The sequence below is a fragment of the Anthonomus grandis genome, chromosome 12 (genome assembly GCF_022605725.1).
Source record: "Anthonomus grandis grandis chromosome 12, icAntGran1.3, whole genome shotgun sequence".
Taxonomy (NCBI): Eukaryota; Metazoa; Arthropoda; class Insecta; order Coleoptera; family Curculionidae; genus Anthonomus; species Anthonomus grandis.
The window spans coordinates 895142-920481 of NC_065557.1; the positions used below are offsets into that span (position 1 = coordinate 895142).

Here is a 25340-nt window from a genome sequence, read left to right on the forward strand (position 1 = left end):
TTTAGAAGAACGCCTTGTCTGTGAAGAGCCATGAAAAACCAAATTTTCCGGGTCGCAATACACAATTTTCCCAATTGATATGCACATATTCAGAAAGCCCAGAGTTTTTCTTATTAGACGGTACCTGTAATTGACAGCTTCCGGATAGTTTTCATTGAAAATTTAACGAAACTGTGAGACCCTTCCAAAAAAAAAACATGGTACCTGCTGTTGGCGGCCATATTGGATTATTTCACCCTTGTTGTGACGTTAAGCAAAAGAAATGGACTTTTTTGAGAAAAACGCATTTTTTCGGTAGCTGGAATACTGAAATTTTAATATGTGTTGTAAAACAAATCTGGGATTTTATGGATGATGTTTCATTCTCTAATAATCTACAGGGAGGCCGCAAATGAATAAAACACAAAAAATTCAATACCTTAAAAGCTATTAATGTTAGAAGAATGCTAATTACACATAAATAATCGGCTTATTATAGTATTTAATACCTAAAAATACAATTGTGCCACTAGAAAGTTATTTAATTAAAATATGATTTTTGGGCAGGACCATCTTGGGAAAAGTTAATTATATCTTGCCCCGTATGGATCACAGAAATTTCATTTATATGGTATTTGAAAGAGAAAATCAAGGTTTTTGTTTTCATCCATTTGTCCTATAAAATTACGTATTTTAGCCGATGCACTTTTTTTATTCAAATTATAATTGAGCCTCTAAAGCAGTTTGATTTTTTTTTACACACTTTTATTTGCTTATAATTACTCTACCTGTTATCGGATCGGGCCCAAAAAGTAAAGAGGCTCAATAACCCTTATGTCCTAAAAATTTCAAGTTATTTAAAGGCTTTAAATTTGAGTTCTCATGAGCGAAAGGAGTTTGACTCATTTTTCTACTAATTTTTGACTTTGAGGCAGTACCGCTCCCTTTGGTGGTGCCAGAAAACATTTTTTTTTTATGGACCCGTCATTCTCAATGTATGTATCAATGCCAAATTTTATCGTTTTACTACCCATACAGCCAAAGATATGAATTTTTATATGTCAAAATATACGAAAATTAGGGTTGGACGTAGCACGTAGCGCACATAATATATTATACAATATACAAAATAAATAAATGGACCGGTTCGGAGTTACCCATTTGCGTGCGGGTTGCCTGCGCTATTATAATATAACAAACTTGTGTACGTAACGTAGGCAACGCACGACACTGTTGACATCTGTCATAACTGTCAGATCCTTATTGTTTTGCTTGTTTATTTTTAATTTTTTTTCTGTATAATAAATAAAATAATAACAAAAACAATTTTGTTTTTATAAATAAAACGTGATTATGGAAGACGACGAGTGTAAGATTCTTCAGCTCTCGGATTGTGCCTTAATGTGTATTTTGTCCCATTTAGACTCCACTAGTCTATACAACTTGAGCAGGTAAAGTCGCAACCCTAGGACCCCCTTTGTTTTTAAACCCCCTTGCGGGTTTAATTTTAGAACTTGCACCAAATTTGAACAAATCGTCGAGGACAAACAGTTATGGAAACTAATAGATGCAAGAGACAATCCGAATACGACAGAGAAGGCCCGATATATAAGTGAGAGGGTGCACCAAGAAACCAGCCAGATCATGGTTAGGGCGGAGAGCACCCGTTGCGGCAATATCCGAGTGGAGGATCTCAGAAGCTGGATGAAATTGCAAAATTTACAGATTTTAGCATTGGAAAATCAATGTTTTAATGGGAAATTTGTAAGTTTAAGGCTTAGGGTGGCTTTTGGGGGTGATAGTGATCCTTTCAGATTACCATGAGAGACTTCCCGGTGTTATTGGAGGAGTTGAGTTTGAAGAAGTCCCATGTGAAAAATGGAAAGGGATTTTTCCAAAGTTCTCTTGACACAATGAGAAATTTAAGGGTAAAGATCTAATTATTTTTAGGAAAATTTAACTAATAGTTGTTTATCATGGTTAGGTTCTTATTTTGGATCAGTGCGACTGGATTGACAGTAGTTTTTTTATGTCAATAGCCCGATATCCCAAGCTCCAGATTCTCTCCATAATAAAATGTATGAGGCTCCACATTAACGTAATTCCTTACCTTAATGTGGCGAGGCATGGATGTAAATCCCTAAAAATCATTGATAGTCGTTTCAATTGTAAGTAATCTCTATTTTCTTGATTGGTGCTGGCTTTTTTACTAATGTTCCTTAGCTGTGGCCAATGAGGTTCTTGTGCGCCCTCACAAACCCTTATTTGCCATGTACTTTCAAAGTATGAGATCTTATCAGCTGGATACAGGTAAGGCACTACTGCAGTGTTACAATATGAGTGTGGAGAATAAGGAGCTTATATCGCAAGTGAGTGAGTGAAATTTTTTCATGAGGATATTGATTAAAGAAAGGGATTGTTCTAGAGCACTATTAAAAATCGCAGTCTGGACCAATACAGGCATTTTGTGCCTGAAAACTTGGTGCAAGAGTTGCCTCACAGTGTCTTATATGAAGATCCTTATCCGGAGTGCACTTGTAATTATAAAAGTGGGGGACCAGAAGGTTTTTGAAAGAGTATTTGGGTGATTTTATCGGTTTATTTATTGGTTTTTATATTGTAGAGTTAGGTGTGGAGGTGGCCGAAGACCAGCTGATCCTCCTGGATGATTATATAAATTATGATATGTCTCAGACGTTTATTTGTAAGAAACACTCCCACGAATTGACCAAGTTGCCTAAGGAGTTTAAGAATTTCTTCGAGCAGGGTCAAAAGAACTTTTTTCCAGGTAACCAAGGGATTTTTTAACAGAAGTTGTTAATGATAAAGTTTTTATTAGCATATTGTGGTGTATTCTTTCTATTTGTTGTTTCAAGTACAATTTTCGCAATTGTGATTTAAACATATACGCAGGTCTTGAGTGCAAGAATCAATGTATCCAACTTTTTCAACTCACACATCTTATTAATCACACCTCTATTATGCTTTCTCATTTTATTAATCAATCTTAGGCAATAATTCTGGATGTATTGAATTAATTACTAGAAGGCAAGGACCATATACAACATCACAATAAGTAAAAAAAAAAACATGCTTTACTGTTATTAACAAAGAAAAATTATTCTAAACAAAGCTACCTTAAATTACTACCACTAAACTTAACCACTACACCCTATACACACTCGAGTTCCAAAACAAACATCAGAAAACAATTCATAGAAAGTAAATTAAATTCCATAATTATCCCCTCAAGTATAAGACAGCAAAGAATTCTAACCATACAAACAAATCAAATAAAATTCAAATACTGTAAACTTACACTTAGGGAAAATTAGAATGTGTCGACGTAGTGAATAGTAACATTTTTCGGTCAAAAGTATTTTCAATTTACGTTTAAAAGTGTCAATACATGTCGCCTCCCTGATTCCACCTGGTAAACGATTGAAAATTTTCATTCCCTCGTAGAAAATAGATTTTTTAGTTAATGTGGAGGAAGGGATTGGAAGATTTAGATCGTTCACTTGACGCGTTAAGTATCTTGGATTTGGGGTTATAAATTTAAAGCGATTTGCAAAAAGTAAGCAGGACACTTCCTGAATGTAGAGGGCGAAGACAGTGTGTATGCCCAGCCTAACAAATAATGGGCGACAGGAATCTCTTGGTTTAGCCCCACAGATGTAACGTACAGCACGCTTCTGTAAAACAAGCAGCATTTGTAGAAGGTAGGCAGCTGCATTACCCCAGAAGCAAATGGCATGCCTAAGGTGGGATTCAATTAATGAAAAATATACAGATCTTCTAAGCTCCAGGGTAGCCGCTCTGACTGCAAAACAACCTGCAGACACCTTTTTGCAGGTACCGAGGATATGCTCTTGAAATCTGAGTTCTCTGTCAATGAATATACCCAAAAATTTTGTATTATCAAACTGCTGAACTACTGAATTAGAAAAAGGCATGTGGTCTAGAGCACACTTAAAACACAATAATTTGGTTTTTTGAGGATTTAGTGATAGCAAGTTTGATTCAAACCAGAGATTTACTGCCTGAAGATCAGTTGCTAATTCACAGAGTATCTGTGTCTGGGCTGTGCCAAAGAAGTGTGGTATCATCGGCAAATAGAGTAAATCTCCCCCGTACATTAAGATTGGTAAGATCATTTATGTATAGGAGAAAAAGTATAGGCCCCAAAACTGAACCCTGAGGAACTCCCAAGGTGATAGGATGGTAACCAGAGTACTTAGATCCTACAAGCACTCGTTGTTGCCGATCTTGCAGATAGGAAGCAAACCAATAAGATGAAACTCCCCGAAATCCATAATGATGAAGCTTCCGCAACAGAATCCTATGGCAGACACAATCGAAAGCCTTCGACGAATCACAAAAACTGCACCAACATTTATCTGGGAGTAAAGCTTACGAAAAAAATTAAACATGGCATCATTAGTACTGGTATTTTCACGGAAGCCAAATTAAAGTCTGGTGAGGATGTTTTTGGACTTTAAAAAGGACAGTATTCGATTTTTAACCAGTTTTTCGATTACCTTTGATAGCGTAGAAAAGAGAGAGATGGGACGAAAGTTGGAAGGATAATCATGACTCGGTACCACTCCCTTTGTATGTACCGAAAAAAAAATTGTTTACGGATCCATCATTCTCAATGTATTGAGAGACCCTATGCCAACTTTCATCGTTTCGCTAGCCATACAGCCAAAGATATGAATTTTTATTTCCAAAAAAACACGATTTTTCGGACCCGAGGTCGCGTGCATAATATAGTCGTAGACGCTCACCCTTGTGAATTGGGATAACTTTAGCTGATTTTAGGCAAGAGGGAAATATCCCCATGCTCCAAGAAAGGTTAATTGCGTCAACTAGTGCCTTTAGCGCCATTTCTGGAAGGTTGAGACAAATAAATCTTAGCTGAAAGGTTGTCTTCTCCTGTTGAATTTTTATTTTTTTCAGTATACAGAATATCCTTGAGTTCGTTTAGGTTTGTAGGTATAAATAAGAAGGAATTTGGCAAAATAATGCTGGGTCTGCTTTAAATTTATGATTTAGATAAGCTTTCCTTTCATTACATATAGCACTAATTACAAAGTTAAGAAGTTGTTTTTATTCATTAAGTGATTCTTCGGTTTTTAGTTTTTTACACTTCGTGAGTCCATTCTGCCATAATTTCATCATAAACCGAATGCTCACCCGTAAATCATAAACCGAATCAGTAATCCACGGTGCCTTAGTTTTAGTAACTTTAGAATTTTTAAGAAGAGGGTAAATATTAAATAAATTAGTAACATTTTATTAAAAAAACATTAGCATTTTATTTTTGCCAGTTTTCACTTTTACCAATTTTAAACATGTTATTTAGAAAATCTGCAAATACAAAATTAGAATAGTCCCTAAAAGTATGAAATGATGTAGATGCAGGAGCTTTCTCCAACAACAATTCGAGTGGGAGCCTGAGTAAATTGCGGTAAACTATATTTATTTAAAATCCTATTAATAAAAGAATAACCAGGACAATTGGTACGCAGTAAATCCACAATCAAATCACGACCAAATATCACGACATCAGAAACTGGTAAAATTGACCATTGCATTTTATAAGTGAAAAATTAGATTGATAGATGGTGGATGGTACAGAGACCCAATCCATAATTGTTTTAAAGCGCTATTTTGAGGTGGGTTACTTTAATCTTCAGAGAAGTACTTTTTCAAGGGAGAAGTTTCCGATCACTTTGACTAGAGAGATAACCAATAATATTAGATATGCTGATGATACAGTTATTATCGCAAATAACTGCAACGAGTTTCAAAGACTCATGCAAAGCATACATACAGCAAGTCAAGTTAACTTCTAACTAAACTAAATACAACCAAAACTAAATGCATGCTCATCACCGGAATACAATAATTTCCGATGTGATTATCATGAAACGACCAAAAGAACGGACATTGCCTTAAAGAAATTATAATCCTTAGAGCTGTGGAAATATTGCCGCATTCTTCGGATTTCTTGGACGAACCATATTACTCACATGAAAGTAATGCAGAGAATAGACAAAAGCAAAGAAATAATCGTCACTGTAAAAAATTGAAGCTTGAAAACCCCGGACATATCATGAGGCTTACTAAGTTCACCTTCTACAGTTAATAGTTCAAGGAAGAGTCGACAGTACAAAGGGATCCGCAAGAAGAGGACACTCAAGGATGCATAACCTACACTAATGATCCGGACTAACATTGACCGAACTGTTCAGAGGTGCCGTAAACAATGTAAAGATTAATTTTGCTGAAGTTGTAAAACAATATTAGAAAAAAAATTGTTAAAATCATTGGGAGAGACTTCAGGGCATTGTCTTGACTGCTTACCACAAGTGTGACGAATATCATTAATAATTTTCCAACTCTCCTTATATTTGTTAGATGGACCACTTAAACGGTTGGAGTAGTAAGTTTGGTTAGAGATTCTTATCAGACGACGATACAAGGCTCGGTAAGAATTGAAATAGTTATGAAAAACTGGAGAGTCAGTGAACTTTCTTATTGTGTGAAGAGATCTCAGATTTCTTGAAGATACTTTCAAACCTCTCGTGAACCAAGATTTTATAGGTTTGGATTTCGGTTTGATTTTAATCATTGGGAAGGAAGCATCAAAGAGCTTAACAATGTTTGTGTGAAAGGAAGATAAATCGAAAATAAAATTCCAGGACTCAAGAGCTGAAAGTTGACGAAACTTATTAAAGTTATTAATACCAAAAATTCGACCATATCGCTGTGCAGATACACTACATTTCTTTTGTATATTTGCTATTTTACATAGTATAAACTCATGGTCTGATAAAGCAGAATTTGTGATTGTACACTCCACGGAGTCATATGGAAAATTAGAACAAATATAGTCAATATTGGAGCTTGTTATACGAGTAGAATCTTTTACATGCATACGTATATTAAATGCCCCCATTAGATGATCGAGGCGCAGAGTAAAGACAGAATTTTTATCATTAAAGTTGATATTAAAGTCTCCTGTAAGAACTACGTAAGCTGCTGATGGAATTTCAAATAAAAGTGCCTCTAATTTTAAAAAGAATTCGCTGCAGTCTCCTAGAGATCTATAAATACAAGTTAATGGATTTGGAGTAAATTACAGTAAATTCAAAAGTCATTTCCTTTAGGAGATGGTTAAATTTATCTACTTGTTGAAAAGAGTTGTGTTCTAAAAAGTTTTTACATAATAATATCATACATCCACCATGAGAAGACAAAATCCGACAAAAACTAAACAATTTGGTACATCAATAAGCTCCCCCGGTTTAAGCCAGTGCTCAGTAAGTAATAAAATACTAGGATAGTTTAAGTCATGCAAAAAGAGTGAAAGTTCACTAGTTTTATATCGCAGAGATTGACTCAGTTGGCTAGGTAAAACATTAGATTGAATGTGTTTTACATTTACATGATTGTTACTAGCTTGTATGTCAACAGTAGAGAGTTTACTATTCCCAAATGTTACATTGGACTGACATAAAGTGGGACAATATTGTAAGACTATCGCACAAGATTTTCCTAAGGTTTTTATTTAGTAGATGTCTTTGGCTATAAAGTAATTTTAAGTTTATAAATGCCTTTTTAATCCAATTGTCAATATTATTATGAAATCTTAAGTTAACAACCAATAGTACATCAAGATTGTTAGGTACAGTTATTGTTTCACCATTTACAAGGTTGATAAAATATCTTGTCTTTACATTGAATCCTACCAAAGAGAAGAGCCTGACATTTATTTGCATTTTAAGGTTAAACAGTGATTTACAAAAAATCCTGATAAATAGGTTCATTATGCAATTAATTTTTAGATAATAAATTTCCATTAGCAAGACCATAAACCAAATTTCATATTGGTAATTTCTGCATTTCAATAATTTGCCATTTAGATGAAATGGATCAAAATTGCACAAAAATGTTTCTACTTTAGAGGAGGCAACAACTGACAATCAACCAACAATCATCAGCAAACATTTAACAAGTTAATACAGATTAAAGGTTAAGTAAACAGTGGTGTACCATATTTCTCATAAAAAATATTTACTTAAAACCTTGCAGGAACGTCACTGATACTAATTAAAAAAAATTAGTGAGCCTCAAAAAATGACCAAATATTACTAAAATGTCAACAGGGGTTTGACAGGTATTGTAAAAAAACATTACCACTCAGTATCTGAAAAGTTAGAACTTTTAGGACATAAAGTTTTTTCTTAAAATTTACCTTCAGAATCAGCCCCTGAATTTTTTCGCACCTATTTATTTACACCCTGTATATTATTTTAATGATATATTTTCGGACAACACACTTTTACACAATCGTGTCGTCCTTGTCAAGAGCAGCTATACAGTCTCGTTTTGAAACTCAAATAGAGTGTGCTCTCTCTGTGCTTTTACAGATAGAGTGTTATACAATACTGAGCAGCTCGTAGTAACTTAGATTTAGTACAGAAAGAGGAGACAAAGAATGTTTAATGTGTAAAATGACGATTTTCAGCCTCTTCGGACACCGATTCCGACTCGGACGACGACGACGACGACGACGACGACCAAGACTGTTGCATGTTCGGCGTAGGGAAGTCCCAAAAGATGATCGTGTTAAAAGTTAGAGAGGTTACCAGTTTGAGAAACGGCCGGCGTGTGTTTTGTGTAAATTTTAAGGTTCTTTTTTAGGTGGACTCGCAGGGGAACCTGCCCGAGCCCCAGGTCATAAACTTCCGCCCTCCCCCGGAGCGACCCCAGCAGGAAATCGACGTGAATCTATTCAGCGAACCCGAGTACGAAACATCCTGCATTTGTTGTTTTTGCTGGGGGTTATCGTGTTGGTTTTTTTTTTAGGAGGGAGCAACCTCAACCATCAACCTCCGCGGGAGGAGGAGGTACCAAGAGGCGTCACTCCGGTTCAGCCTCAACGATCGAACCCAAGAGGGCGAGAGATGACGGAACGAACAACAATAGACGCCACTCTGACGGTCCTAGCGTTACCTCGGTGAATATGTTAATCGATTTTTCTCGCCGGTAATGCTGTTTATCGTTTTATTTATTGATTTATCGGTGTATTTTAACACGGTTTTTATTAGGAATAATGCCGAAGGGGCGGGACCTTCTCGGTTGCAAGGGCCTCCCCAGGCGGCCGCCCCCTCCCCCCGCGTAACCATCAGGAATCCTTTTAGGTATCAGATCAATATGACCCAATCCGGACGCAGGTAAATTTTTAAAAAGTGAATTTATTTAGTCATAAAATCCTTTAATGTAACTTGCCTGATTCAGTACCGCGACCTTATCGGCAAACGGGATAAAAATAAACTTTTAAATAAACTCTTCCCTGTTCTTTGGATGTAGAGTTAGCAGCATTCTAACATTACTGAGGATTTTTCAGACCTTAAAAACCCGGTTCTTCATTACGCATATTATCACTAAATATTTATAGAATAAGAAATAAGATTACACAATTTTCTATTATTTTTATTAGCCTCCCTTCAAATAATCGTGATGTAATATGCTTGTCCAGTCAAGCATATTTCATTATCACCGCACCCCACGAAAAGTATATTGTTTTAGAGAGGTATAATGTTATTTTTTGTTTTAGTAGAACTCACCTTAAACGCGGTGGGTTTGACGTTTTAGCTAAGGAAAACTTGAAGTTGTCAACTATGAATATTTGAATCGACCAAAAAATTTTGAATTTGCATGTTGTTTTTTAAATTCTTGCAACTTATACAGATTGTCCCACAATCAACTTCATAGGCTGTTGACGAAAAAACAAAGAAAACGGACCACACGTGTTTCGCTCTAGTTAGAGCATCATCAGGCCTTTAGAAGCCATCAACACACTTCACAGTACATGTACTGAATCAAGTCGGTTATTTGAGTTTCTACCGCATCTCACGACTGTAAGATGCCTTGAATCAACTTGAAATGTTACTTTTCGTACGTAATTGAATCAAGTACAGACGTGAAGTATCAATTCATTGCGATCGTCAATGATTCCTGAGCCTCAGATGGGTTTTCATGCCAAAAAGTGGTTTAAAAGTCGATTATTTGGGTTTCTACCACATCTCACGTCTCTAATATGCCTTGAATCAACTTGAAATGTTACTTTTCGTACGTAATTGAATCAAGTACAGACGTGAAGTATCAATTCATTGCGATCGTCAATGATTCCTGAGCCTCAGGTGGGTTTTAATGCCAAAAAGTGGGTCAAAAGTCGGTTATTTGAGTTTCTACCGCATCTCACGACTCTAAGATGCCTTGAATCAACTTGAAATGTTATTTTTCGTACGTAATTGAATCAAATACAGACGTGAAGCATCAATTCATTGGGATCGTCAATGATTCCTGAGCCTCAGATGGGTTTTAATGCCAAAAAGTGGGTCAAAAGTCGGTTATTTGAGTTTCTACCGCATCTCACGTCTCTAATATGCCTTGAATCAACTTGAAATGTTACTTTTCGTACGTAATTGAATCAAGTACAGACGTGAAGCATCAATTCATTGCGATCGTCAATGATTCCTGAGCCTCAGGTGGGTTTTAATGCCAAAAAGTGGGTCAAAAGTCGGTTATTTGAGTTTCTACCGCATCTCACGACTCTAAGATGCCTTGAATCAACTTGAAATGTTATTTTTCGTACGTAATTGAATCAAATACAGACGTGAAGCATCAATTCATTGGGATCGTCAATGATTCCTGAGCCTCAGATGGGTTTTAATGCCAAAAAGTGGGTCAAAAGTCGGTTATTTGAGTTTCTACCGCATCTCACGTCTCTAATATGCCTTGAATCAACTTGAAATGTTACTTTTCGTACGTAATTGAATCAAGTACAGACGTGAAGCATCAATTCATTGCGATCGTCAATGATTCCTGGGTCTCAGATGGGTTTTCATTCCAAAAAGTGGGTCAAAAGTCGGTTATTTGAGTTTCTACCGCAACTCACGTCTCTAATATGACTTGTATCAACTTAAAATATTAATTTTCTTATGTAACGGAATCAAATACAGACCTAAAGCATGAATTAATTACGATCGTCAATGATTCCTGGGTCTCAGATGGGTTTTAGTGCCAAAAAGTGGGTCAAAAGTCGGTTATTTGGGTTTCTACCGCATCTCACGTCTCTAATATGCCTTGAATTAACTTGAAATGTTACTTTTCGTACGTAATTGAATCAAATACAGACGTGAAGCATCAATTCAATGCGATCGTCAATGATTTCTGGGTCTCAGATGGGTTTTCATGCCAAAAAGTGGGTCAAAAGTCGATTATTTGGGTTTCTACCGCATCTCACGTCTCTAATATGCCTTGAATCAACTTGAAATGTTACTTTTCGTACGTAATTGAATCAAATACAGACGTGAAGCATCAATTCAATGCGATCGTCAATGATTCCTGGGCCTCAGATGGGTTTTCATGCCAAAAAGTGGCTTAAAAGTCGATTATTTGGGTTTCTACCGCATCTCACGTCTCTAATATGACTTGTATCAACTTGAAATATTAATTTTCTTATGTAACGGCATCAAATACAGACCTGAAGCATGAATTAATTACGATCGTCAATGATTCCTGAGCCTCAGATGAGTTTTCATGCCAAAAAGTGGTTTAAAAGTCGATTATTTGGGTTTCTACCGCATCTCACGACTCTAAGATGCCTTGAATCAACTTGAAATGTTACTTTTCGTACGTAATTGAATCAAATACAGACGTGAAGCATCAATTCAATGCGATCGTCAATGATTTCTGGGTCTCAGATGGGTTTTCATGCCAAAAAGTGGGTCAAAAGTCGGTTATTTGAGTTTCTACCGCAACTCACGTCTCTAATATGCCTTGAATCAACTTGAAATGTTACTTTTCGTACGTAATTGAATCAAGTACAGACGTGAAGCATCAATTCATTGCGATCGTCAATGATTCCTGGGTCTCAGATGGGTTTTCATTCCAAAAAGTGGGTCAAAAGTCGGTTATTTGAGTTTCTACCGCATCTCACGACTCTAAGATGCCTTGAATCAACTTGAAATGTTACTTTTCGTACGTAATTAAATCAAATACAGACGTGACGCATCAATTCATTGCGATCGTCAATGATTCCTGGGTCTCAGATGGGTTTTCATTCCAAAAAGTGGGTCAAAAGTCGGTTATTTGAGTTTCTACCGCAACTCACGTCTCTAATATGACTTGTATCAACTTAAAATATTAATTTTCTTATGTAACGGAATCAAATACAGACCTAAAGCATGAATTAATTACGATCGTCAATGATTCCTGGGTCTCAGATGGGTTTTAGTGCCAAAAAGTGGGTCAAAAGTCGGTTATTTGGGTTTCTACCGCATCTCACGTCTCTAATATGCCTTGAATCAACTTGAAATGTTACTTTTCGTACGTAATTGAATCAAATACAGACGTGAAGCATCAATTCAATGCGATCGTCAATGATTTCTGGGTCTCAGATGGGTTTTCATGCCAAAAAGTGGGTCAAAAGTCGATTATTTGGGTTTCTACCGCATCTCACGTCTCTAATATGCCTTGAATCAACTTGAAATGTTACTTTTCGTACGTAATTGAATCAAATACAGACGTGAAGCATCAATTCAATGCGATCGTCAATGATTCCTGGGCCTCAGATGGGTTTTCATGCCAAAAAGTGGCTTAAAAGTCGATTATTTGGGTTTCTACCGCATCTCACGTCTCTAATATGACTTGTATCAACTTGAAATATTAATTTTCTTATGTAACGGCATCAAATACAGACCTGAAGCATGAATTAATTACGATCGTCAATGATTCCTGAGCCTCAGATGAGTTTTCATGCCAAAAAGTGGGTCAAAAGTCGATTATTTGGGTTTCTACCGCATCTCACGACTCTAATATGCCTTGAATCAACTTGAAATGTTACTTTTCGTACGTAATTGAATCAAATACAGACGTGAAGCATCAATTCAATGCGATCGTCAATGATTCCTGGGCCTCAGATGGGTTTTAATGCCAAAAAGTGGGTCAAAAGTCGGTTATTTGAGTTTCTACCGCAACTCACGTCTCTAATATGACTTGTATCAACTTAAAATATTAATTTTCTTATGTAACGGAATCAAATACAGACCTAAAGCATGAATTAATTACGATCGTCAATGATTCCTGGGTCTCAGATGGGTTTTAGTGCCAAAAAGTGGGTCAAAAGTCGGTTATTTGGGTTTCTACCGCATCTCACGACTCTAAGATGCCTTGAATCAACTTGAAATGTTACTTTTCGTACGCAATTGAACCAAATACAGACGTGAAGCATCAATTCATTGCGATCGTCAATGATTCCTGAGCCTCAGATGGGTTTTCATGCCAAAAAGTGGGTCAAAAGTCGGTTATTTGAGTTTCTACCGCATCTCACGTCTCTAATATGACTTGTATCAACTTAAAATATTAATTTTCTTATGTAACGGAATCAAATACAGACCTAAAGCATGAATTAATTACGATCGTCAATGATTCCTGGGTCTCAGATGGGTTTTAGTGCCAAAAAGTGGGTCAAAAGTCGGTTATTTGGGTTTCTACCGCATCTCACGACTCTAAGATGCCTTGAATCAACTTGAAATGTTACTTTTCGTACGTAATTGAATCAAATACAGACGTGAAGCATCAATTCAATGCGATCGTCAATGATTTCTGGGTCTCAGATGGGTTTTCATGCCAAAAAGTGGGTCAAAAGTCGGTTATTTGAGTTTCTACCGCAACTCACGTCTCTAATATGACTTGTATCAACTTAAAATATTAATTTTCTTATGTAACGGAATCAAATACAGACCTAAAGCATGAATTAATTACGATCGTCAATGATTCCTGGGTCTCAGATGGGTTTTAGTGCCAAAAAGTGGGTCAAAAGTCGGTTATTTGGGTTTCTACCGCATCTCACGTCTCTAATATGCCTTGAATCAACTTGAAATGTTACTTTTCGTACGTAATTGAATCAAATACAGACGTGAAGCATCAATTCAATGCGATCGTCAATGATTTCTGGGTCTCAGATGGGTTTTCATGCCAAAAAGTGGGTCAAAAGTCGATTATTTGGGTTTCTACCGCATCTCACGTCTCTAATATGCCTTGAATCAACTTGAAATGTTACTTTTCGTACGTAATTGAATCAAATACAGACGTGAAGCATCAATTCAATGCGATCGTCAATGATTCCTGGGCCTCAGATGGGTTTTCATGCCAAAAAGTGGCTTAAAAGTCGATTATTTGGGTTTCTACCGCATCTCACGTCTCTAATATGACTTGTATCAACTTGAAATATTAATTTTCTTATGTAACGGCATCAAATACAGACCTGAAGCATGAATTAATTACGATCGTCAATGATTCCTGAGCCTCAGATGAGTTTTCATGCCAAAAAGTGGTTTAAAAGTCGATTATTTGGGTTTCTACCGCATCTCACGACTCTAATATGCCTTGAATCAACTTGAAATGTTACTTTTCGTACGTAATTGAATCAAATACAGACGTGAAGCATCAATTCAATGCGATCGTCAATGATTTCTGGGCCTCAGATGGGTTTTAATGCCAAAAAGTGGGTCAAAAGTCGGTTATTTGGGTTTCTACCGCATCTCACGACTCTAAGATGCCTTGATTAACTTGAAATGTTATTTTTCGTACGTAATTGAATCAAATACAGACGTGAAGCATCAATTCATTGCGATCGTCAATGATTCCTGAGTCTCAGATGGGTTTTCATGCCAAAAAGTGGGTCAAAAGTCGATTATTTGGGTTTCTACCGCATCTCACGTCTCTAATAGGCCTTGAATCAACTTGAAATGTTACTTTTCGTACGCAATTGAACCAAATACAGACGTGAAGCATCAATTCATTGCGATCGTCAATGATTCCTGAGCCTCAGGTGGGTTTAAATGCCAAAAAGTGGGTCAAGAGTCGGTTATTTGGGTTTCTACCGCATCTCACGACTCTAAGATGCCTTGAATCAACTTGAAATGTTACTTTTCGTACGCAATTGAACCAAATACAGACGTGAAGCATCAATTCATTGCGATCGTCAATGATTCCTGAGCCTCAGGTGGGTTTAAATGCCAAAAAGTGGGTCAAGAGTCGGTTATTTGGGTTTCTACCGCATCTCACGACTCTAAGATGCCTTGAATCAACTTGAAATGTTACTTTTCGTACGCAATTGAACCAAATACAGACGTGAAGCATCAATTCATTGCGATCGTCAATGATTCCTGAGCCTCAGATGGGTTTTCATGCCAAAAAGTGGGTCAAAAGTCGGTTATTTGAGTTTCTACCGCAACTCACGTCTCTAATATGACTTGTATCAACTTAAAATATTAATTTTCTTATGTAACGGAATCAAATACAGACCTAAAGCATGAATTAATTACGATCGTCAATGATTCCTGGGTCTCAGATGGGTTTTAGTGCCAAAAAGTGGGTCAAAAGTCGGTTATTTGGGTTTCTACCGCATCTCACGTCTCTAATATGCCTTGAATCAACTTGAAATGTTACTTTTCGTACGTAATTGAATCAAATACAGACGTGAAGCATCAATTCAATGCGATCGTCAATGATTTCTGGGTCTCAGATGGGTTTTCATGCCAAAAAGTGGGTCAAAAGTCGATTATTTGGGTTTCTACCGCATCTCACGTCTCTAATATGCCTTGAATCAACTTGAAATGTTACTTTTCGTACGTAATTAAATCGATTACAGACGTGAAGCATCAATTGATCATTGCGATCAGTACATGTACTGTGAAGTGTGTTGATGGCTTCTAAAGGCCTGATGATGCTCTAACTAGAGCGAAACACGTGTGGCCCGTTTAATTACATGTTGTGAGACCGTGACTTTGTGTTTTTCTTTGTTTTTTCGTCAATTTTGTGTGTTGGTATCTTAGAGAATAATGGATGAGATTTTTGGATTCATAGGCTGTTATAGCACCACTACCCAAAATTACTTAAAAAAACTACCGCCTACAAATTTATCCCCTAAAAACTACCCTGCTATAAAAACAAATTGTATGGCCGAATATATGCATTTTTTGAATTGGCAGGGTGTTTTGCAAGGGATTTTTTTTAAGAGCGTATTGTTGGAGTCAAAGTACGACTTTTTTTTCTATAAACATGTATTTTAAAATGCATCCCCTCAGAGGTACAGCACGCGCAAATTGCTTAAAAAAAATAGATTACTTGGAACCGTAATTGTTTGTCAATGTCCGGTGATACTTTGCATATCTGCAAAGTGAAAATAAGAGTAATCTCAACTGAGGTGCCTGCAAATTGTTACTTGGGAACTGTCATAATTATTATTCGATTGATGCTTATTCAAAATATACGGAAAAAAAAATTGTTGATTGAATTTTTTCACTTTTGCCCTTAGTTCGCGGCACCATGTTATCGTATTAAATTGCATTATTTGTAATTGTTTTTGAGTGATACTAGCCGTCAATACTATGACAGTTCAATCAAAAATGGCGGCTATTGTCATTCAGTAACGAAGTACTTAATAAAACATTTAGGATTGTCAGTTTGGTGACGTCGATGCGGCCAAACAGACCGGATCCTCCCGCAGAACAGGAAGAAAGAATCAAATTGAGACGGTAAGAGAACAGCACCATGAAGGAGGCTTTTACTATAGATTTTTGACATTATCCAGGTTGTCTTTGAGGGGCTATCGGGGCATAACGGACCAGTGCCTTCGGAATTTATCGAATCTTAACCTCAGTTTGCTCGACGTGACTTACACGGGCGTGACCAAAGAGGGAATCGAGCAATTTTTAACCGTGAACCCCAACTGTCGGGTGGTGCATCCCAGTTTTTGCCGATGCAAACCTCGTATTCCTTGTTAGTTGATTTATTTCTACTGTTTACGCATTAGGGTTTTTTTGCGTAAAACGTTTCGTTTGTTTCGCCCCCGTATACGTTGGACCTCGACGCTTACGAGGGTACGTTGTAAAGTATTAATTACCTTTAATAATATGATTGATTGTATTTATGAACTGATTAATTTATAAATAAATTGCATTGTTTCTAATTGATTTTTTTTGATATAGTTGTAAATAAAGATATAAGAAAATTTTATTTGTTTTATTTATATTTTATATGGGCTGCAAAATTTAATCGGTTAGTTTCACTTAGTAAATGAATGAAGTGAATTTCACAGTTTTTGCTATAGTAATGTATGCAGGGTGCAAAAATGAGACATTCAAATAAAAAAATACTAATAATTTAATTCCCATATATTTTCTCTTATAAACTGGTAGCAGCAATTGTAAAGACCTCATGACTACAATTTAATATTTTTTAGTAACTCTATGCAAAATCTATGGTTTTATTTGAGGTAGGTATAAAACTTTTAGACACGTTACCGAAACTTTTGTCGTGTGATTTATTGGTATTAATCCTGGTCTCCCTATGATGTTATTTATTTATTTACTTATTATTTATGTAAAAATATTTTTTAGTTTGGCAATCCTTTGCTCAAGTTTTGACTCAATATTTGGTTTAGGAATCAACGCTTACTGCTCATATGCTTACTAATATTTTTTTACAAATAAATATTTTTGCATTTTTTATTGTATAATAGAACGATAATTGGATTGAATAGCCCAATGTACTCTGCATCTAAAGCATTTAATAGGCTACCTAATAATTTGAGAAATATTCAAAATTTTAAAATTCTTGTAATAAAACTGAATACTTTAGTGTGGCTACTTTTTCTAAAATTTATTCATAGTAATCTACTTACAATTTATTTGTATATACCTAACTATGATTTTTGTGTACACTCTTTTTAATTGGTATTCTCATTTCTCGAGGCCAGCGCAATAAGCACTGTTTAGAGATTTAGTGTAAGAAATTGTATGTAATATTTTTGAAGAATATAAAAGTGTTTTCAAAAAAAATGTAGGTAGGTAGCTGAAAGATGTTGTTTTAGCTGAAAAATAAATAAATAGACACTAAACATAATAATTCTTTGGTTGACAGACACTTAACATAGATTTCACAGGAGTATAACGATTAGATTTAAAAATCAATCTCGTAGCTCTGTTTTGGATTATTTCTAATTGGTTAATCCTGTAATGGGGTAAATTGAACAGCCATGTTGAGCAAAACTGCAAATATGCGAGTGCAATGGCATTATTATTGTCAGAAATAATCTGCTTACTATTGAAAACGTGCCGGCCAGGCACCGAGCTTTCGGATTCAAGGTTTTGATGACTTCGCGGGAATAAAAATCTAAACGAGGAAGATTGGGGAGGATTCGGACCGCGACCGCGATAACTTGCACTTCATTTTTAATTTGTTAACTTTTCATTTTCGTTTAAATTTATTTATCAAATTCGTGTTTTATTTGCCCGTTTCTAACATCAGAAGTGATCGTCGTGAAGAAAGGGCTCTCGTCCGTAATCGACATCGGAATTCCAGTGGGCTGTATAACTGGGAACGAAGTGGCTCGAAGAGGAAGATGAGAGGATTTGTCATGGCCGATGTGCAAGACGGGATGGTAATTCCCGTGACGACGATCGAAGGCGTACCAGAAATATTTCTGTACTGTCTTCTAGTATGTTAAAAATGAGTGAAACTAGTATTCACCTAGTAGCTAATATTGACAGATTGTTGGTAAGCCGAAAGCCTCATGGAGTAAGTAATATTTCAATTTCGACGAATATTATTTCCGAGTTTGATCCGTTAACGATTGGTTAAATTCTGTCAATGAATTTGCTCATATTCATGGTTGGGATGAAAAAACAACTTCACATTTGTCTCTGTCAAAACTAAGGGGTACAGCCGAGGTATGGTTCAGGGGTCTTCCGACTAGATTGTTTACCTGGGAAGAATGGAGTGCTATGTTGCAAAATATTTTCGGCCCAGGCGCAATTTATATAAACTACTAAACGAGGTTATGTTGTGTAAGCCGGAACCGACGGAATCTTTGTACCAATATGTTTATCGAAAATTAGCAATTGTACATAAATTAAAAATTCCTTTAAGTGAAGATCGTGTTGACTTTAATATGGGGGGCATAGATAATGTTCAAGTTAAACTTACAATTGAAGCTGCTCGTATTACCGACCCACATACTTTAGCGCATCATTTAAGACTTCTTGATGAACAAGGAATATTAAATCTTAACAAAAATAGGTCAGGGTTAAGTTCAGGGACACTATCCACCCAATCTGTTTTGTGTTACCGTTGCCGTAATACTGGACATTTGCGTCGAGATTGTCCTAATAATAAAAATGCACCTTTTCAAAATAATCGGAAAGGCCAACGCGCTTTAGAATACAAACATGTTAATTTTAACTAAAGACTCTTCTAGCCAAAAGTATTTTAAAGACATTAACATCCAAGGTACTAAAAGCAAGTGTTTTATTGATTTTGGTAGCCAATGTTCGCTTATGTCAGACAAAATCGTTAGGGCCTTAAAATTACGTAGCTCCCCAATAAAAACACCCGTTGTTTTAACCACGCTTGGTGAGTCATGTATTAGACCAAAGGCATCTGCATGTATTAGCTTCGATATTGATGGTATCAGCAAAATTATAGAATTTTACATTGTAGAAAAATGTGTAATGAATGTTGAAGTTTTAATTGTTAAAAATTTTACCGAATGTACAATATTTTAAGTCTGGTAATCTGTTACAATTTTCACAAAGTAATAAATGTAGTATTCAGCTTGCATAGCTACAAATTTGTCTGAAGTAGGCAAGGCTAAAAATGCAAGTATGTCTCTTAAACTAACAACTACAGTGCCCGTTGTAAGTAGGCCAAGGAGGTTCGCAGAACCTGAACGTCAGGCTATACGAGAGGTGGTTTCTGAGTTGTTGAAAAATGGAGTTATACAAGAGTCAAACTCATCCTATGCAAGCCCAGTCTTGCTGGTGAAAAACGTTTGTGTCGATTTTCGGGCTTTAAATAACGTTACGGTCACAGATGTAAATAGCTCCGCACGGAGCGGAGCTATTTACATGTGTGGTTACGGTAAAAGATTCTTAATCCTTTGCCGATAATAGAAGTTCAGCTTAACCGGTTATCAGGCAATAAATATTTTATTAATTTAGACCTATTTGCAGGGTACTATCAAATTCCAATGTCTTCGGAATCCGTTTCTATTATACTGCTTGTGTCACCCAAGATGGGCTGTACGAGTATTATTTACGTATGCCTTTCGGTCTATGCACTGCACCCAGTGTTTTTCAAAGAACCATTAATACAGTTTTAGGTCAACTGCGTTTTAATGAGGTTTTATGTTATTTAGATGACATTTTAATTTCTGCAAAAACTATTGATCAAGGACTCGAAACTTTACGCGAAGTACTCCAAATTCTATAACGGTTTGTGGCACCTCATAAATATGGATTTAAAAATAATATCCAAAAGACATTTATAGCATTTAAGTTTGTTTAATCTAGAATATGTGAATAGGCAGTTTCTTATTTATAAGTATGTAACTAAATATCTGTGTGTCCAGAAAAGTCATAAATAAATACTTAAGTGCCCTATTTAGTTGACACTGAAGAGTTTTTAGTTTTAAGTTGAGACTCGGAAATTAATTGTAATAAGATTGTGCGAACCATTTTTGACTTTTAATTAAAACAGTTAATTCAATAATCAGTGTTTTATTTTGCCCACAACAGGTTTTACACTTAATTTAAATAAATGCTACGGTTCCATTCATGGGTCCTTGAATTAAGTCAATTCGATTATAAAATTTATCATAAAAGTAATAATCAAATGCAACATGCCGACGGTTTAAGCACAGCATAAAAAAAGCACAGCAAAAAAACAGCATTTCTTTATGCTGTGGTTTAAGTAGAAACCCCTATAATTGCTCCCAACACTCGAAAACCGTGGCTCTAATCGCTGAAGAAGATTTATTGCTTGCCGCTCAACAACCCGATAAAAAAATTCAGTTCAGTCAGTACGAAAATATTATTAATTTAATTAATTAATAAATTATATTAATTTGGACCTTGCATACTGAAATAACAACATCAATGTCCTTCCGATTAATTTTTGATTTTTTACTAAATACACAAAATGTTGACTTATTTGGGTTTAAATTGAAATTATTATTACAGAGCCAGCCAAATAGGTGGAGATTTTTTGCAATTATATAAATCATTGTATCATCCGCAAATAATACAATTTTACAGTTTTCGAGCACTTTTACACACGCTTGTTTAGAGGACTGTTTATACGTGGATTTTACTACTGTCTCATATTTGCACTTTTCCAAGAATAAATATGTGACAGAGGTTTTATTTTTTTTCCTCAATATATGGGTTTTTATTTTTTCAATAGTTTTCTGACTATTACTTACATCCTACAAAAAAATTGTTCAATTCCTACAAAGCAGTCTAAGACATGAAAGAATATCTATGAAAAGCTACAAGTGCCAATCCGGAGAACGTAAAATTACACGCAAGTGCACTTTAAATAAATACATTTACATTCTGGTGTGTAAGTTTGGTGAGTAAGAGGGTACTGCAACAGGAAATATAATTTTTAATATTTATTTGTTAATTTAATTAATATTCAAACAGTTTATAAATTATCAGGCATTTGGAATACTTAATTCCATACTTCATTTCAGACAGATTTGCTGAAAGATTCAGTTTCACTCACTTAAAACACACTTCGACTGCCTGGAATATTTTTTTCAATTCATATTTAAACAATTAATATCTAAATTTCCAGGCATTTGAAATAATTTTTAATTTCTTCCAGGTAGTCACAAGAGTACCTCTTTAATATACACAATATAGGGTTCCAATGTAGGTCCACTGTTTTTCTATTATTTATATTAACAGTATTACAAAAGTTTAAAAAAAATCAACGTTTTTATTGCTTACCAATGGCCTAGACAAGTTGTACTGACTGTATTTACAACAAGATTTGAATGCTATTATTCATGTAATGTACACATACAAATTAAATAATGTATTGCTTAAACGAGTTACTGACTAACATAGATCAAAAATTAACTTTTATACATTATAAATACATTGGAAATAAAGCATCTCAAATGTATGGGTTCATAGTAAGACATACTAGAAAGAATTAAATAATCCAGCATGTTTGAGGCAGCTGTACTATGCTTACATGAGATATTTGTTAGAATATACCTACATAATTTAGAACCCATACTACGTATTCAAAACAAAATGAGAGTTTTTTAGAGAAAAGAAATATTTTAATGATAATGCCTCTTCGTCAGTCATTGAGTCACTTGAGAGAGGTACATAATATGTGATGTGTCTTTTTAAATTATCCCTTTTTACATAAATTTATTACTCTTAATGTGTCAGTATACCTACCATACTAGAAATACTCTTAGTTTTCATCTCCTATATGTGGATAAATTAAACTTATTTAAATGTTATCTTACCCCAACTCAAAAGAGTTTTTAAAACAATGTAATAAGTTTATAGTTCGGTGTAATAATTAAGATTCAAGATTGTGCTTTGTAATGCAATAAATAAATAAGTCTCGTTTTTGTCAGATAATGATGACTCGGTAAAGGGACTTTAAATATGTACAGTCATTTAACGAAATATTTGTTTATTTAATAAAATTACCTTGCACGGAATTTTTGTTCAATGTTACTAAATAATAATAGTACTCCAAACTCAGTAGGTTTACACTAGTGTCTCCAAAACCGGTAACCAATCAAGAATGTATTTAGGAAACATTAAAGAGCGTCTCAACTAAAAATAACTTTCACACTAGACCTTAAAAATTGGTCCAAAAATTATGGAAAACTGACTGATTAAAATCACCTGTGATAATGTGTTTTTATTATACTATATAATTATTATACCATAGAATAACCAGACAAATTCTTCTCAAAAAAAAAGACAATTTTGTAAACAAAAATAAAGAAGAACAGGAAGAGAAGGACAATGGTAAGCCTTCAAAAAACATTATTAGTTTATTTTTAAATAACAATAATGCTTCTAAAGATTTAGAGGTTATGTCCTATAATTCTTCGTCTAAACTGATACACTCCCTTCAACTGACATTTTGATCCTAGCACTAATTTAATCCTCAAAATCAATCTTTATAAACAGGGCTGTACTAAATAAAAATAGTCCTTTTCATTTGATCCATGGTCCTAATAGATCCGCGCGTTATAAACGTAGCTACTATGCCCAAATAAACCCACTCAACGATCACAAATGAAACAGCATAATATTATCTTATTATACAGAGATGACATCACTATAGATATTTATTTAAGGATAACCGGCTGGTTGTTTTATTCTTAATAAGTGATACATGGTGCATTGTTGTTTATTCATTTATTATTTACGATGGAGTGGTTCGTATATCTATTGAGTGCTCTAATAACACTAGCGACCGCGATCTACTTCGCTTCAAAATGGAGATTTTCCTATTGGCAAAGACGTGGAGTGGCTCAACTAAATCCGGAATTCTTCTATGGGGACTGTAGGGGGATGCTGACGGGCGACTTATCCATTGGAGAAACATTTCTCGATTTCTACAAGAAGTTTCGGTCTAAAGGGCTAAAGTATGGCGGCGTGTACGTCTCGTACCGGTGTGATCTTGTACCAGTGGATCCTGCATTGATTAAGGACATAATGGTTAAGAATTTCGATCATTTTACCGCGCATTTTCCAAAGAGTACCAGTAAAAGTATCTTATCGAAGAACTTGTTCGGTTTGGAAGGTAAATTTCACTTTTATATTCTTAGTTCTATTATGTGTGTGTGTGTGTGTGTGTGAATTTTTGGGAGGTTGGTATGTTGGTCCAATCGTCATTATTTTAAATAGGACACCCTATAAAAGTTTATTTAATTTTTATATATATATATACAGTGGTGGCCAAAAAAATAAGAGTGCCTGGTTTTATTTCAATATTCCTAATAATATATTGTGCTTGCTACATAGAGAAAAAAACAAAAACGATTTCATATTTGTACAACATATGCCATCAATAATAAAAAAATAAATACACATTATTCTTTGGCAGTTTAATTTGTAATTATAAATAAATTATTTATTTCTTACACGTTTTATGGTGGACAAACAATTTTTTTCAAAAATGGCCATAAAAAATTATAATTACAATGTATCACAGAAAAAACGACAGCATTAGATAAGCGAGTCAGTACTTGGTAGAATAACTTTTATTCTTGAGGATGGCTGTGCATCTGCGTGGCATCGAATCGATCAAATTTTGCCATGTTTCAACTGGAATGGAATACCAAGCTTCCTGAACTTCCTTCCATAAATCTTGCTGTTTTTTCACAAGTTACTCGGTTTTGCAGCTCCTTCCCAAGGGTTTTCAATAGGGTTAAGGTCAGGCGATTGTGATGGCCATTCCAAAACCAAAACTCTATTTTGTGTAAACCATTGTTTTACAATCCGTGCCGTATGTTTAGGGTCATTATCTTGTTGATACACCCACCTTATAGGCATGTTTTTTTCGGCCACGACTCTATCCAAGATATCCAAATAAATTTCTTTTGTCATGGTCTCTTTAATCTAAAATATGGGACCGACTGCATTATAGGAAAAACAGTTTGATATTTCCACTTCCGTGTTTGTTGTTCTATTGTGTTCCTAGGATTATATTCTTCATTATTCTTCCATCTGATTTGAATAAGTTGATCTTCATCTCATCACTAAGAAAAATGTTGCACCTGTTAATTTATATTTATTTTTCTTCTTATAATTTGGGAGCACTTGATTGGGTACACTTTATAATGAGATAGAATAATAACACATTATAATTATGTTATTACTTATTTTGTTCTCCATAAGTGCAAGTCATACACCAATAACCCAACCTACAACTCACTGAACATCAGGTTGTCCTTTGTCAATGTCTGACAAGCCATAAATAGACAATTTCAAAGTATACTCTGGTTGTACACCTGACAGCACTAATTTCTTTTGAAAATTTTCATTAAAATTATTCTTAATAAATGCCAGTCTTTGTTTTATATTCTTTTTGCTTAGAAATGGGACTTTTCTGGCCACTCGACTATATAATTTTTGGTCCTGCAAACAATTTCTTACCGCCCTAGTGCTAATACTTAGGCTTAAGTTTCCGTTTTATATAGAGGTAGATGTGGAAAAAGGTTGTTTACTGACTTTGCGTACAATACAATAGTTTATCAGTCTTCCGTGTGGTTTTTCATGGACGGCCTCGATTTTCAGGAACATTTTCCGTTTCATTTTGTGTTTTTAAAACCCTGGAGATTACACAAGGTGATCTTTTAAGCACATTTGCAATAAATGCATAGGATTTATTTTGACTCCTCAATTGCAAAATTAGACGCCTTTCTTCGGGGCTACAATGCTTTG

The 25340-nt window shown here is 35.2% G+C and overlaps 2 protein-coding genes across 4 annotated transcripts in view; both read left to right on the forward strand.

Moving 5' to 3' along the window:
* The first annotated feature begins 1219 nt into the window (after window positions 1-1219).
* LOC126742683 (uncharacterized) lies at window positions 1220-17035 on the forward strand. Of its 3 annotated transcripts, none has more exons than XM_050449447.1 (13): window positions 1220-1430; window positions 1491-1743; window positions 1794-1907; window positions 1964-2147; window positions 2203-2348; window positions 2405-2543; window positions 2603-2767; window positions 8519-8634; window positions 8695-8798; window positions 8860-9039; window positions 9102-9227; window positions 16530-16601; window positions 16658-17035. In XM_050449447.1, the coding sequence occupies exons 1-13, from the start codon at window positions 1333-1335 to the stop codon at window positions 16848-16850; spliced, it is 1890 nt and encodes a 629-aa protein (XP_050305404.1). In that variant the 5' UTR covers window positions 1220-1332; the 3' UTR covers window positions 16851-17035. The 3 variants fall into 3 exon arrangements, with proteins under 3 accessions (XP_050305404.1, XP_050305402.1, XP_050305403.1); XM_050449445.1 differs by having other exon boundaries at window positions 1221-1430; window positions 16521-16601; XM_050449446.1 differs by having other exon boundaries at window positions 1221-1430; window positions 8519-8625; window positions 16521-16601.
* Window positions 17036-23262: 6227 nt separating this feature from the next.
* Window positions 23263-25340, forward strand: part of LOC126742685 (probable cytochrome P450 6a13) — a 31541-nt gene continuing 29463 nt past the window's right edge. The window contains exon 1 of the mRNA XM_050449448.1: window positions 23263-23697. Within this exon, the coding sequence (XP_050305405.1) occupies window positions 23322-23697 (376 nt within the window). The 5' untranslated portion in view covers window positions 23263-23321. The remainder of the gene's footprint in view (window positions 23698-25340) is intronic.